General features: G+C 40.8%; 1 protein-coding gene across 2 annotated transcripts in view; it reads right to left on the bottom strand.

Annotated features, from left to right (window-relative positions):
* Window positions 1–4,764: 4,764 nt before the first annotated feature.
* prickle2b (prickle homolog 2b) overlaps window positions 4,765–14,289 on the bottom strand; it is a 90,558-nt gene continuing 81,033 nt past the window's right edge. For both annotated transcript variants that reach the window (XM_086087792.1, XM_086087793.1), the window contains 4 exons: window positions 10,595–10,798; window positions 7,937–8,123; window positions 6,691–7,566; window positions 4,765–6,617 (listed from right to left, as the gene is read on the bottom strand). In XM_086087792.1, coding sequence (XP_085943918.1) covers window positions 5,671–6,617; window positions 6,691–7,566; window positions 7,937–8,123; window positions 10,595–10,798 — 2,214 coding nt within the window. In that variant the 3' untranslated portion in view covers window positions 4,765–5,670. The remainder of the gene's footprint in view (window positions 6,618–6,690; window positions 7,567–7,936; window positions 8,124–10,594; window positions 10,799–14,289) is intronic.

A 14,289-nucleotide genomic window follows, 5' to 3' on the forward strand; every position in this document is an offset into this window, starting at 1 on the left:
GAGCTTGTGAATGTTTCACAGTGTGTGAGAGGGGGCATCCATGTCATGAACCAGATGGAGCCCTCGAGCCAAGCAACTGTGAGGTACCCATCATGCGGATCTCCATTAAGGCAAGATGCCCGTCGGGCTGCAACACCTGGTAACATTTTCCTGTACCAACTGTCAGAAAGCTCAAACACATGACAACAATCCATATTCACTTGTGAGATGTAATGTGCAGATGTAAAACGTGCACGCTAATTCAATTATCAGAGAGCAAGCCATTCAAAGAGATTTATTGGAGAATTGAAGTGAATAGTGGTTTGGGGTTGCAGGGAGGGTAAAGGTCATGCTTTTGAGAGGACAGGGTTAAGTCAAGGTCCACATGTCAAGAACGGAGCTTGGTTACTTGACTGCAGAGGAGGGACCCGCTTGACTTTTTGTCACGTAAGAACTATTTGGAACCAGAAAGGCCCCATACACATATGAGGATTTTTAAAACTTAAAATATTTTAAGATAATACTACTTTGAAACCTTAAACCCTAACCATAATTTGAAACCCTAATTTGAAACCCTACTTTGAAAACTAAGGTCACACATTTTGACAGTTGAATAATTTTATAGCCACTGTTATAAATTGTGACCGCTGGAAACCCTACCCTTACTCTGAAATCCTACTTTGAAACCCTAACAGTAGTTTAAAACCCTACTTTGAAATCCTAACCCTAAATTGAGACCCTAAAATATCAAACTTTAATTTGAAACACTAACAAATGCTTTTGTAACCCTAATTTGAAACCCAAAACATACATTATAACACTTACCCTATCCACAGTTTGAAACCCTAATTTCAAATCTTACTTTTAAAACTGAGGTCACACATTTTAATAATTAAAATTTTGAACAAATAATAACTTAAAACCTTAAGTAAAACACTAACCATATCTACCCTAATTTCAAATGCTACTCACAGCTTGAAACCCTAATTTGAAACCCTACTTTCGAAACAGAGGTCACACATTTTGACAGTTGATTTTTTTTAAAAACCAATTTTATGGCCACTGTTATAAATTGTGACCCTACTTTGAAACCCTACTACTACTTTGAAACCCCAGTTTGAAACACTAGCCCAAATTTAAATTCCTTATTTGAAACCCTAACCCTAGTTTAAAACCCTTTCCCTTCCCTCAGGGGGGATGCCCGGGGCCACCGCTCCATTGGCCCCACCCTTTGCACGCCCCTGGTCAGGGAGGGGAAATATCGTTCCAAAAACAGTCTGATTGTCTTTGGTGTGTACCCGGCAGTCTTTGCCCAAATGGTAAATATATGGAGTGTTCAGGTGAAACAATGATATAGTCAGGCACATACCAGGTAAACATGTGAGCCATGAAAAAAAAGTATCTCTATACCAGCATTTCTTACTACAACGTGTTTTAATGTTTTTATTTATTGCTATTCTTATCTTTTAAACGCTATGTGTCCTGTTGTAACACCTGAGTGAATCGTTATCTCATTGTATCTTAGTGAATTTGTTTAAAAAAAAAAACTATTTTTTCTTAATGGAGAATAAAAATCTAAATTTATCAATTTAAAAATAATAGTTTCGATGTCAATTACGCAAAATGGCCCCAGCAAACTTTAAAGCAGAATAACATAAGCTTTTGTTATTGCAGCCATGGGGAATTCTAAATTTTATACAGCAGCAGCTTTAAGAAAAAATAATCTTGGTTTAGTTTCTCCCTCATTACACATTAAATAGCCACAAGGTCCTCAATTGAGCAGAACCTTGTGACAGAAGCTTTTCATAATTTCTCTAATCTTGTAAAACACTTTCAACTTCTTGAAACACCGCAAGGCTGCTCTGCGTGATGCTTGGCACACAAGAACCCTTACAACAAAGTCAGTCAAGTCAGCTGCAGCACCATATAAAACGGACCGACTTGCACTACAATGCATTCAAAACAAAAAATCTCTCAATTATTTCAATTGCTTTGTGCTAAAATATGATCACGGCTTAATTTAGAATGAAGCTTTACTAAGTTTGAAGTGCTTACAGTATCCATCCGATGCATTAAGCAGTCTGTCTGAAATGTAAGTCACGTGCTCGGACAGCTGTTCTCGGATGGAGCACAGCTGACTATTTCATCATCTTGTAAAAGTTGAGGTCATGCAGGTGAAGTAAACTCGCTAACGTGCCAGTCGTGCCAAGAGAATTAAAGCGCTCCGCTCCCTCTAATCATGAGATAAGTGCCCAAACACCTTGTACAAAACGCATGTGTGTGTGCTAATGTGGCTTAGGACAGATAGTAGCAGTAATCCTCAATGACCACATGGAGGTCAGACGCAATCCAATTTACAATATGACACTTCTTGTTACGCTTATATGCAACCAGACACGTATTTAAACCGATTATTATGCGGGTGTATTTTGGTTGTTATAGGGGAAATACGGAGCTAAAATAAGATGGATTGTAAGTGGTTAACCTTCTAAAATTAAATGAGGACAATTCTTAGGAAGTCAACCCAAAAAATCTTCTTCACAATTTTGTACAGTATGTGATCTCACTCATCTAAAACTGTTTGGAGAATAAGATTTTTGCCATCTCGTGGGGGCGGCCATTTTGCCACTTGCTGTCAACTGAAAATTACATCACAGTTGCTCAGGGCTCAGGTAATGACCAATCACGGATCAGGTTCAGAAAACAGGTGAGCCGTGGTTGGATTATGCTGCATTCGAGGATGGTCGGAAATCTGATCTATTCGAGTTGATTTTTCCCAATTCCGACCTGAAAGCGTTCGAGGCAAAAGTAAACAACCAAAATGGCGGATAGTGATAAAGTGTTTTTTATTTTGGTCCTCAAAACTCATTTTGAACTCCAGCAAACTCGTCTTCTCGCAATTTTGCTTCATTTATTGTTTTTATCTTACTTCATAAGCATTTCATACAGTTCAGTAGTTCACCGTATTTAATGCCGGGAGATAGCGGCATACTGTCACGTACGTTGTGTTACGTGAAGTTATGTCAAATATTTATGAATGAAGAAAGTTCTCTAGTTTTATACTCGAGTAAATTGTGTTTTACCATTCACCGTCTGTGTTTCCAAAGGGGTCGCCATTGTAGAGTGACGTCACATTGTAGTCCGTCGGTGAAGTCTCTGGGTCCTTTTTCCCCCCCGACTTCGCAAGTGGGATTTGTGAGTTCAAGGGGGCGTTCCCCAGTTCCCGTATACACTTCCTGGTTTAAAATTGGAAAAGTCAAACTTTCGACCATCCTCGAAGAGTATAACAATGAGTGATAACTTTTCTACGGTAATAGCAGCTCTAATTTCTGCAGGTAGGGAATATCAGAGTACCAGAGCTCAAATAGAGAATGCTCTAGAACTTGCAGACCAGATGTAAGCTCCCAGCAGACTTCTTTTTGGATCCACGTGTTGCAAAGAAATGATTTGGGACGGAACAACTAAGTCAGCTAGGAAAGTGCTAAGCCATGTAATATTTTATGAGCAAGTAACAAAACCTTCAAACCGCATTTCAAGTAGGACGACTGAAGCCTATTACAAATTCAACACAAGTCAAGACCACACTGGCGTTATAACATTATCCCAGTTGGTAAAGTAATTGCTTGTTTGTCTATCAGTGCCCTGTGACAGGCTAACGACCAGTCCAGGGTGTAGTCTAGTCTAGCTAGTACAGGCTCCAGTTCACCCATGAACCACAGCAGGATAAACAGTACAAAAAAATGGGTGGATGAATGTTTAACAGCAATACATTAAAAGGATCGCACAAGCTTGACGTCACCATTTGGCCTGTGGAGGTTTTGAAGCCTCAACTTTGGCAGATTGGCCCTTATCATCTGGGTGTCTTGAGACCACAATGGAATGAGAGGGTGGAACTGCGGCGGAGCACTTCTATCTGCGGTCGTAAATTGTCACTCTTGTGGCAGCCGTGCCCTGAAGAACACCCCTGTTTCCTACGTAAACATCATTTATAAAAAGATCAGGCTATGGGGGTGATAATCTAAAGCAAGCGAGCTTATTTCCCCTTGGACATCTTTCACACTTAACACAGGTCATCCCCTGCAAAAATCAGGTGTCGTGAGAAATTATTGTTCATTCAAATGGTCTGAAAAGGAATGAAGTAGCTTAAGTATAGACCCTTTTCGCTGACGCCACTACTTAGCTATTGCTCAGCCTCCTGGAGGAGCAATATAAGGAATATATGGAGAGAGCTTTATTTTTGGCGACCGTTTTCGTTTAAAGGTGGGAAATATGTCAAGTCTCACAAAAAACATCCCTAGTAGGACACTACATTACTGCGACTCTATGGAACCAGCCGTTCGGAGCCACTATCTATAAAAAGTGGAGTTGGTTGGAGGGCAAGATCCCTATGAAGTAGAAGTGGAAGCCAAGGTATGCTGCTTTTGGTTGATCACTACTTTAATGGTGTAAATTGTCATTCATGAAATCGTTTGTCTGGATAATCTCATCTTGCTCTATATCGAAGTCTTCAAGCTATCTTAGCTTGCTAGCTGCTAACAAAGAGACCACACGTTTGCAACACATTTCTTAGCAGAAATCAAGCCTGAGTTAAAGTGTTGTGATAATCGTGTTTAAATAGGTAATATTTTGTTCAAAATGACTTTAATACTTATGCAAAAAAAAAATGTTTGAATGATATGAATAAAAGATATGGCACATTCTGCCTGGAATTTACATTCATTTTCCTCAGTTATAAAACCGTCAAAGTGTGTGCAGTGCGTATACAAACCTTGCAGCACACTCAAATGATCACACAATTTTTTTTATTTCAAAACAGGATGTAACTTATAACACAGATGAAATTGGTTAGCGTTTAGCACGACGATCCATTGGCAGCATGGCTTGTTTAGCGACTTGAATGCGAGTTACAACTGTAGAGGACGATGGCGTTTGCGCACAATGCAAATTGTAATAGTAAAAGTTCCCATTCTTCTGCACTGATGCAATCAACCAGAGGTTTCGGCTGCCATCTTGCATATTACCAATCCACCTGTACTTCAAAGTCCACTCCACATCGTTATTCATGTATGCACCAAACACATGGAGAAACGTGTTATTCTGAACAGACACACTTGTTCTACGTGCTCTCTAGAGAAAAACACAAGCTGTCAATGGAATGAAAGGCTGAAATAATCCTTTATTCCAAATTCAGGATCGGGTCAGCCAAGTCACACATGCATGCCTACGCTGTTTTTCAAATTATCTACTGCATATCTACATATCATATATAATTAATACATAAATGCTTCTATCCATACAAAATATAAAAATATGTGAGGCCTCATTTACAACCATATTTACATTTACAACGACTTCCTTAACTTAGTGAAATTATTAGTTCATTTAGCTATGTACATACTATGAACCAAATACAACAACAGCACAGCCTGTTTAATAAGAAAAATCACACCATGAAAAGCTAAACTAATTTATGCATGAAAAAAATTGCACATCAGCCTCTGCAAAAATGATTTGATAAAACTGTGCGAGAAGAAATGATTAATACAAAGACACATGCAAACAATGTTGTGTTTTCACTGTTAACCGACTGCAGTTTGCTACTGACTATTGATTAACAACATTATAAATGCGCCCATCTGTTCTCCAGATGAAGAATATTAATAAACACATGCTGTAGCAGACTGCCCAATGTTATGAAATAATGCAGTTCTTGCTTTTTCGCCGTTTGTGCGTCGTTAACGGCGCACTGCGGTTGGTCCCTCCCATGCCGGAGCTGTACTTGTGGACGAGCTCCTGATTGCTGAGGTAGCGCATCTGGAGGGTTCGGGGTATGGGCTCCCCCAGAAAGTAACCTTCGTCTTCTGATTCCGATGAGGAAGAGCAGGTGGAGCACCAGTCATCATCATAGTCGTCCCAGGAGTATTGATTCAAGCCTGTGCGCCGCCCGGCGCCGGGGTTCTGAAGCGTTAGGTCCGATGTGGTCCTGGGGCATTCCCGAAACATTTGCGGTTGGTATCTCCCTCCTCCTGCGACCCCAAACTGCTCCCTGGCGCTCCTCGGGGGAGGGAAGCGATCGTAATCCTCTCGAACGTGAAGCTGCTGTTGTTCCTGAGGTCTCACCCTGCGCTCCGCGACCAAGTTGAGAGCGTTTTCAGAGCGAGAACGTCGGGATCTTCTGGAGCGGTGGTGGTGATGGTGTCTGCGTCTCGGAGGGGTTTCCTCCGGCACTTCGATTCTGACGCTTGCTCCTCTGGCGCCTCCCCCGACACTGCCGCTTACCCTGCGCTCGCTTATGGGTGGCAGACGAGCAGCGTTGGCGCTGCTCACCAAACTCATTCGCTCTTCCTCCTGGTAGGTGAACCCAGCAGGTAGATGAGACGAGCTCCTGCCCACCCCCACACTGGAGCGATCACAATACTGCAACTGGTACTGGGAGGACCTGGAGGGATTTATTTCCATGTAGGGTTGACCACCATTGACACTATGAAGGGAGTCGGAGCTCTGAAACTGAACCGAGGAGTTAAGGGTGTCCAAGTTGCTTTTCTCAGAGATGTTCATTCCAGAGTCTTTGCTCAGATCAGGCATGGAGAAATGAGACATGTGCTCTTGTCGCTTCCCGCCTCCTTCGGCAGAGTTGCCTGTGAGGTATGAGAATTGAAGGGTTAAGGTCATTTTACAGAGAAAATCCCCATCTTGCCCACCAGTACCCACCTGTAGCGTTGGATAGGGCCAAGGACTCCATGGATCCCCTCGGGGTCTGCTCTAGAGGCGTCAGTTGCTCGGTGAAGTTAAGTGCATTGATGGGGTTCCTGCTTCTTGCCGCCTGGGTGGCTGGTGGAGGACCGACATCTCGGTCCCTCTGGAAGCCGTGCAGACTGATCGAGCGCTTGTCTGCGGAAAAGCCGCCACTATGCTGCGAGAGCTGCGATACCTCAGTGAAGCTCTTCTGGGTCCTTAACTTTGGGGGATAGTAATCATCCGCAGCTGGCTGCTGGAACCACATCTCATTCAGAGAGTGACCTTTCAGAGCCGAGATTGGTGGTCTCTTCAGACCGCTGGTCTCCTTGACCCTGTGGTCCTGCTGTTGAATATTCTGCCCAGTGCCTGGCGGGTTACAAGACGTTCTGACATTGCACTGGCTGAGGAGTTGCAGAGGGGTGGGGTTTGCCGTCGCTTCAGATTGGGATTCAAATTTGTAACCATCAGCGACTTGCTTCTGGTTCTGCCAGGCAGGTGGCTCGCGTGTCAAACTCGGGGTTTGACTGGAGATACTCAGTAGGTCCATTTGTAAAGACAACGGGTCCACCTCGCCTGACAATGTCTCCGTCTGCCCTCCGCTACCGCCCTTTGCTGCTTTGGAGCTGCGCCGGGACTCTCTGGTGGAACGAGCGCTTTGAAAGGCAGAATCAGAGGAATCCGAGCCATTGGGCTCCTCGCCCAGACTGCAAGAACGGGAGCAGAAGATTTGCCCTTGCTTGGGCAGGAAGGGTCGGCCCAGCAATGAGCGTTTGCAGCGGGCGCAACAGAAGCAACCCTCGGAGGCGTGCCAGTGCTGCCCGTCGTACGTCATCTGGCCTTGGTCAATGCCTGCAGGAAGAACACATTCGATAAAATGACATTAGAAATCAACGTATTTAAATGTTAATTAGAGTAAAGAGGCTCAAATTGTCTTTTAAGAAAAACAGCAAGAGACTCCAATTAAAGTGTACTCTGAGGCAATCTCTGTAGTTTTACTAGTCATGAATAAATGAAACATTTTTTATAGCGTATGTTAGCAGCCACATGGGGAGATAATGTTTTTTATTGGGTAATAGCTGCCATCTGGTTTTCAAGCATCAGTTTTGTAATAGTTTCAGGGATTGCCTATTACATTGTCAGATGTTTTGAATTCATTTGAATTTGCTGCCCGCTTTGGTCTCCCATTGAATGGACGCTCGTCACAGACGGCGCTGCGTACCAATATGTTGTCCGCAAGAATCACAGTACTCGGCGTAGAGGGATTCAAAGCAGGAGCAGCAGTACGGCCTTCCCTCCTTCATGATGTAGCGCTGGCCCCCGAGCACGGTCTCGCACTCGAAACAGCAAAAGTGCTTCATGTGCCAGTGACGGCCTTCTGCTTCGGTACACTCGTCTGCCAAGATGATCTGAAAAGGAACCAATAAGATCTTTTCACCACAAGGCCTCCATTAATAAAACCTCACTTGCGATATCACTGACAAAGTCTGCTTTTCCGCCAGAGATGCTTTTCATTCCAGCAGATTAGTACAATTAGATATTTCATGTGTAGGAGGTTTGTTTGGAAGTTGGGTGCAAGGTTGAAAGAATTCTAGGCATAAACTAAGGTTGCGCTAACACTGGACCAGTTCTTCTGCCTTAGACGTAATTATTTCTGCTCACTGACATCTACTGATGTGCACTCATTTGGGCAATGACCAACACTTCATTACACAACACCTTATTACAGGAACTTTCTGGACATTGCAAATTATTTTGAGTCATTCCTTCCTGGGGTGATGTAGATTCTGACAGTATGATAACTGTGACGGTATTAAAATTATAGCTCTAAAATTACCTTTTTTTATATTTGGGTAAATAAAAACAGTATTTTATTTTTCAACAAAATGTAGAATGTTTAGTTCATAAGAAAAGTGCATAATGTAAACTTTAAATAAATAAATATTAACATTCTTTTGTTTTAATTTATCTTAGTAAGTCACAGTGCCCGATCACTGGTGAGCTATTTCTAGAACAGACTCATAGACTATGAATGAATGTTCTTGGGGCTAACTAGTACCCACTGCCGCCTATTTTTATTTATTTATTTATTTATTTTAGGACAATACACATAAAATCAGACCAAAAAGGCATCTGAGTTTGCAGTATCTCGTCCTGCTTCCTCCCTACTACTCCGTTATGTGCCCAGAAGGAGACAGAAAAAAGTACATTGGAGGCAAATACCTCCAAAGAAGTAGTCATTTACTCAACTCTGCAAGCAGCCAATCATATTGTATCCTGCTTACAGCAGTAGCAAGGCAGTATTAGCAGTTATTGAGACCTTGACTTTTTAAAACCATGGTAAACCATCAAACTGGTAACTGGCCCGTGTCTAGTGCTTGTATTTGCACATACATTGCATTAAATTAGGGTGCTCAAACGTTCTCATTTGCTTGGAAATGTCCACTTTTTTTTTTACACCCTGTCGGGGCATCAAGTTTTATTTATTTATTAATAAATTCATGAAAATGTCTGGTTTTCACGAGACTAATTAGCTTGTTTTCAATTTGACTGACCCTTTGCGCGCCAAATGGAAAGCGGAGTGCAGCATGTTGTTACCGGAGTATGTGACCTATGACATGTAACGTGGACACGAGTGGCAGTCGGGGACCCCAAAAAGAAGGAAAGTTGTGGGAGTTAGGACGGCTACATGCAAAAGAACGTTTAGTTACGATACACGAGTGCCAGAGAACACAGTATGCTGCTTAAATGTGATGGAATACCAATATATAAATATGAATATAATATATCATGCAATATAATAATAATCCGCTGTTGCTTAAGTCATAGAAGTTCAAATGAGGTGCTGAGCTATGTCGGCGAACCAGAATTTTAGCCCACTGGTAGTGTTCTGCCAAACAAGAGATGTGGTCGTGGCGCGGGTTAGATCCAGATTACAGATTGGAGGGATTATCCGGAGGGGGAAGATCACACTGACTGGGACTTGCGTGCCAAAGTCTGGTACGACTTGAAGCGCTTATTTAAAATGTGTTACTCCTGTCTGGTCCTTTAATGATGTTGGTCATCATGGTTTGTCTTCCTTGTCTGGAGTAAAAAACTAAACAAATAAACCAAATGTACGTGGAATTGTGTGACAAAATAATATTTCAAGTTTACTTTTAATTTCTTGAAGTGGGCCATCTTAATTAGCCGGTAAAAATTCATGCATGAGTCGAGACAACAAGGCAGCAGACAAGTTTGAGCCGAAAGTGTCTTTGTCACTCTTGTGTAGTGTGGAAAAAGGGAGAGCGTCACTCAATGTGTGACAGCGCGTTGTCTGCAACCTGAGGGCTAATTTGACATTGTGCAAAGATTGAGGGTCCGCGTGGATGTATTTGTGGAACCATTCAATTACACTCATTATGAGTCCCAGACAATGTAAATCACAACAAAATGCCAAAGGGAAATCTCAAAAGTAGAACTAAATATATTTGACAATACATTTTTACGGTTAATTCAGCACATATTCGTGACAATTAGCATTTCATTGTGATTAGTCACAGACAAGCATGTGATGTTTATTTCATTTCTTTCTTTTTGTGGCCCATAGTTTAAGACAGATGTGTCATTTTAGTTGGAAAAGTGTCAGTGTCCCCATTTAGAGAGGGAAGTTCGCGTTAATTGTCTGGAGATCATTAGAGCTAAGAACATGTCATTTACAGTTTTACAATGTGTGTGTGTGTGTGTGTGTGTGTGTGTGTGTGTGTGTGAGTAAAACCAGTGAGCATCATATGACAGCAGTTTAGTGCATACTTAGGCAATGTGCACAGTGTGCGTGTGCGTGTTAATCATGGTGATGTGTCAGCACATGATTATCCACATGCTCATGACTGGCGTCTACCTCATCGCAAGCCGTGCAGCGCGGCTTCAGCCTCTCCGCGTGGTGCCGGCCGCAGTAGATCTTCCCGTCCTGGTGAAAGTAGATGAGGTCTACCAGCAGCTCGCCGCACACGCTGCACACGAAGCAAGACGGGTGCCAGCACAAGGCGTGGCCGGCACGAGATGCAAACACTGCGATGTCGCCGCCATTTATCTGGCTGCCACACTGACAACACAAGAGGAGGAGATGTAGTTTTAACGCAAGACTTAAATATTAATACGAGACAAGGGAACTTTATTACACAGTAATATACACAGTAAGCATTTATAATTGGGGTTGACTTCACATGCAGCACAACAGTTAAATGTTGCTTCGCCATGTTTGCTTTGAAACCTCAACTCCACTAATTATCTGCAGACTTTAGAGCCCAACTAGGTTTATATTCAATTAGCATTTCCGTAATGTATTCAGGATTCAAACCATTCAGTGATTTATAGACCAATAGCGGAATTTAAAAACCCTCGTAAGGTAAACTAAATTTTTTTTTTTTACGACACATACATAAAAATAGCCAAAAGTTGGCTCACTATTGGAAGTGTGATATCCAAGTAATTTCTGAATATATATATTTTTTTACCTGCGACCACTCAAAATGTTCATTGGCGTCAGACCTATCCATAAATATATAGTTTATTTATTTATTTGTTTTTGATGCCATCTATGGACAATAAAAGCAATATTGTCTAAGAGCACAAATAACTATCATCTTTACATATATAAAAAAAACACATTCAAATTGGAATAGTCACACACACGCGCACATACACTGATCAGACACACATACGCGTGTGCACGGCACTGTTACTGCGTCCACACACGCTCACAGGCCTGAGCTCTCGATCCCAACCGTGCTTTCTTGTTTTGGTATAAGAATGGGGACATAGGAAGCACATAAGTCAGCTCAACCAAAAATGATAATGAGCTCTCTAGCGTTATCTGGTGTATTATGGCTTTTATGACTCTTAAGTCAAAAATGTTTTTCTACGTTTAGTTGATGCTCCAGTGAAGGGATGAATTGGGTGATCGCGGGAAATGTACTATAACACATCAGGTGTACAGTGCATCAAAAAACATGAAAAATTATTATTTAAAATGGGAGTCAATGGGCCCAAATTTGGAATTTTTTACTCATGTGTACTATAAAAATTTGTTTTGAACATATAATAATGACAATAATAATTTTGAAATTTCAGACGGTGCCATTTTGAACTTCAACATGTTTTGGACAATTGGGTGCAATTTCAGCTCACTCAGTGATTTTTTCATATACTTTATATTTGATATTAACATTAATAAAAAGCAAAAAACATTTTTTTTTTTAACAATTTCCTTATGAGGGTTTTAAAATGAATTCTACAGCTGGCTGGGAACCAGTGTAAAGTCTTTAGGACTGGTGAAATGTGTTCTGATCTTAGTTTGAGTCAGAACCTGATGTGCAGGCACACATGCACATGAAACCACATTATACTGAGGCATTTCTTATTGTAATTATAAAGTGCTCATCTTCTTTTTTTTTTTTTTCATCAAATTGGGCAGATGTACGTAATGTTGTGGCCAAATACTGCTTGAACTGTGTGTTATTCACTATCATCATTTTTCAAACAAAATAGATTTTTGCTTCATAAAAATGATGAACGTTCAATATTGGACCATCACGATACACCCCGTTCTCCGATAATAACTTTCACGGATCAAAGGTCCTTTGAAATAGCCCCATTTCTTCTTCATGTGATAGAATCCCTCTCCAATCAGGCTGCTGTTGTTCCGCATTACACATCACCTTCAAGTGCAAACCAATGCTATTATGGGTGGGTGGGTGGTTGGGGGGCAGGTAAAGGTTGGTGCTATGTAGAAAACCTTTTCTTAACAGCATCATCACACGATCCTTTTTACCCGGAAGTTTAAGTCCATTTCACAAGCTCTTTATAGTGATATTCATTTTACATGCAAACTAAAACGAGAAGATGCGCTCACATGTGTGACCTTCACCAGAGGAGTTTGAAAGGTGGACACTAGTAGGGCAAAAGGGAGGAATAAAAGGCCAGTGATATATGGATAAGAGACACAAAGGTAGACGAGTTGGAGAGATAAAAAGAAGGAAAGTGAGGGAGACACAGGGTCAAAGTTGAGGAGGGAAAAGATTTAGAGGAGCTGCAAGATGGTGACGGGGTCGAGTTACAATCTGTCTGCCGAACTGGAGCAAGGCTTACAGCTGCATGGAGGCAGTCGGGAAGAACGGGACTTCATCAATACACGCTCAACAGCCGTATCCCTCATCTACGTGCTCTGTGTGCGGATGACAACATGTGTTGAGTCAAAGTAAAACAATAGCTACGTTGCTACTGCCTATTCTTGACATATGTGTAGTTATTTACGTGCAATTTTGCCATCTGCAAATGCGAGGTTGTTTCATATGGAGGACGAAAAATGCCAAAATAAAAAATTTAATAAAAGTGAAAATAAAAATCTATATAAAAATATCATTCAAAAATTAAATACAAAAAAATAATATAAATGGAAATAAAAACAAAAAATATATGTATATACATAAATAAATACAAGTAAAAATAAATACAAAAATCAAAAATTGGTCCTCCATAGTTTCATGTGTTTTATGAATTAAATTGAGTCATGTCAGATATGTGTCACTTCAAATGTGCAGTACTGACTTGTGAGTGCCAACAGTCAAACAGACAAATGTAAAATAAAAATACTCACAACGAGAATGGTATTTTAATGCTATGTTGATACCATCAAAAAAATGAAAGCATTTTATTTCTTCACAATTTCTTTGACGTTTTAATATTTTACAATACAAACGCTATTTTCTCTCTATCCCTCTAAGTCAGGGTATATCTGTACCTGCAAACAGGTAAGCATGAACAATTCTGAAGTCTAAAAAAGGCTGCTGCAAGCGTATCAAGTACGTGAACGAAACTGTAAATATTGACGGAGGCACTGGGGCATGTTTTCCAGCAAGAATTTAGATAAGTTTGAAACTGACAAGTCCCGAAGCATTTGGAAGACAAACAAGTATGGTTACTTTTTGAGTGTGACAGCTCAGATGTCAGCTTGAAGAATGGCACACTAGCATTAGATACCAAACAACAGTGATGAATAGGCAATAAATATTTCAGCAGTCATAACAACATATTATTTTCATGCATAAGGCAGGCACACCTACACAATGTAATGACACTCAATACAAGAGCTTCTTTTTTTAGTAGTTTGTCAGAGAAGTGTTAATTTAAGAATGTTTATTACCTCCGTCAAGCACAATGTTTGTGGACAGGACACAACGTGCACAACAACAACTTTATACATGTGCACATTAGAAAAAATAAAAGTGGATTTATTTTTCCACTGGCGATGCCTCTGTCCCAAACTTTCTTTTCTTTTTTGATAATTATAATTTAGTTTTTAATTTAGCTTAGCACATGCTGTTGACGCTGGAAGAACCCTGCAATTTTTGTTATCATTTTTTAAACAAAGCCGTCAATTATTTATATGTTTAAAATTGAAAGAACAAGTTGTTGTTTTTTTTACGCTAATATTTTCCCTTGTACTGCAAAAGATTATTGGCTTGAAATATTGGTTAGCTGTTTCCTTGACTACTAATAATCGTTATGGGCCTTGAAAAAAAACATATAGATCAA

This window comes from Leptonotus elevatus, chromosome 10, assembly GCF_054856555.1.
Source record: "Leptonotus elevatus isolate MCC_2025b chromosome 10, RoL_Lele_1.0, whole genome shotgun sequence".
Lineage (NCBI taxonomy): Eukaryota > Metazoa > Chordata > Actinopteri > Syngnathiformes > Syngnathidae > Leptonotus > Leptonotus elevatus.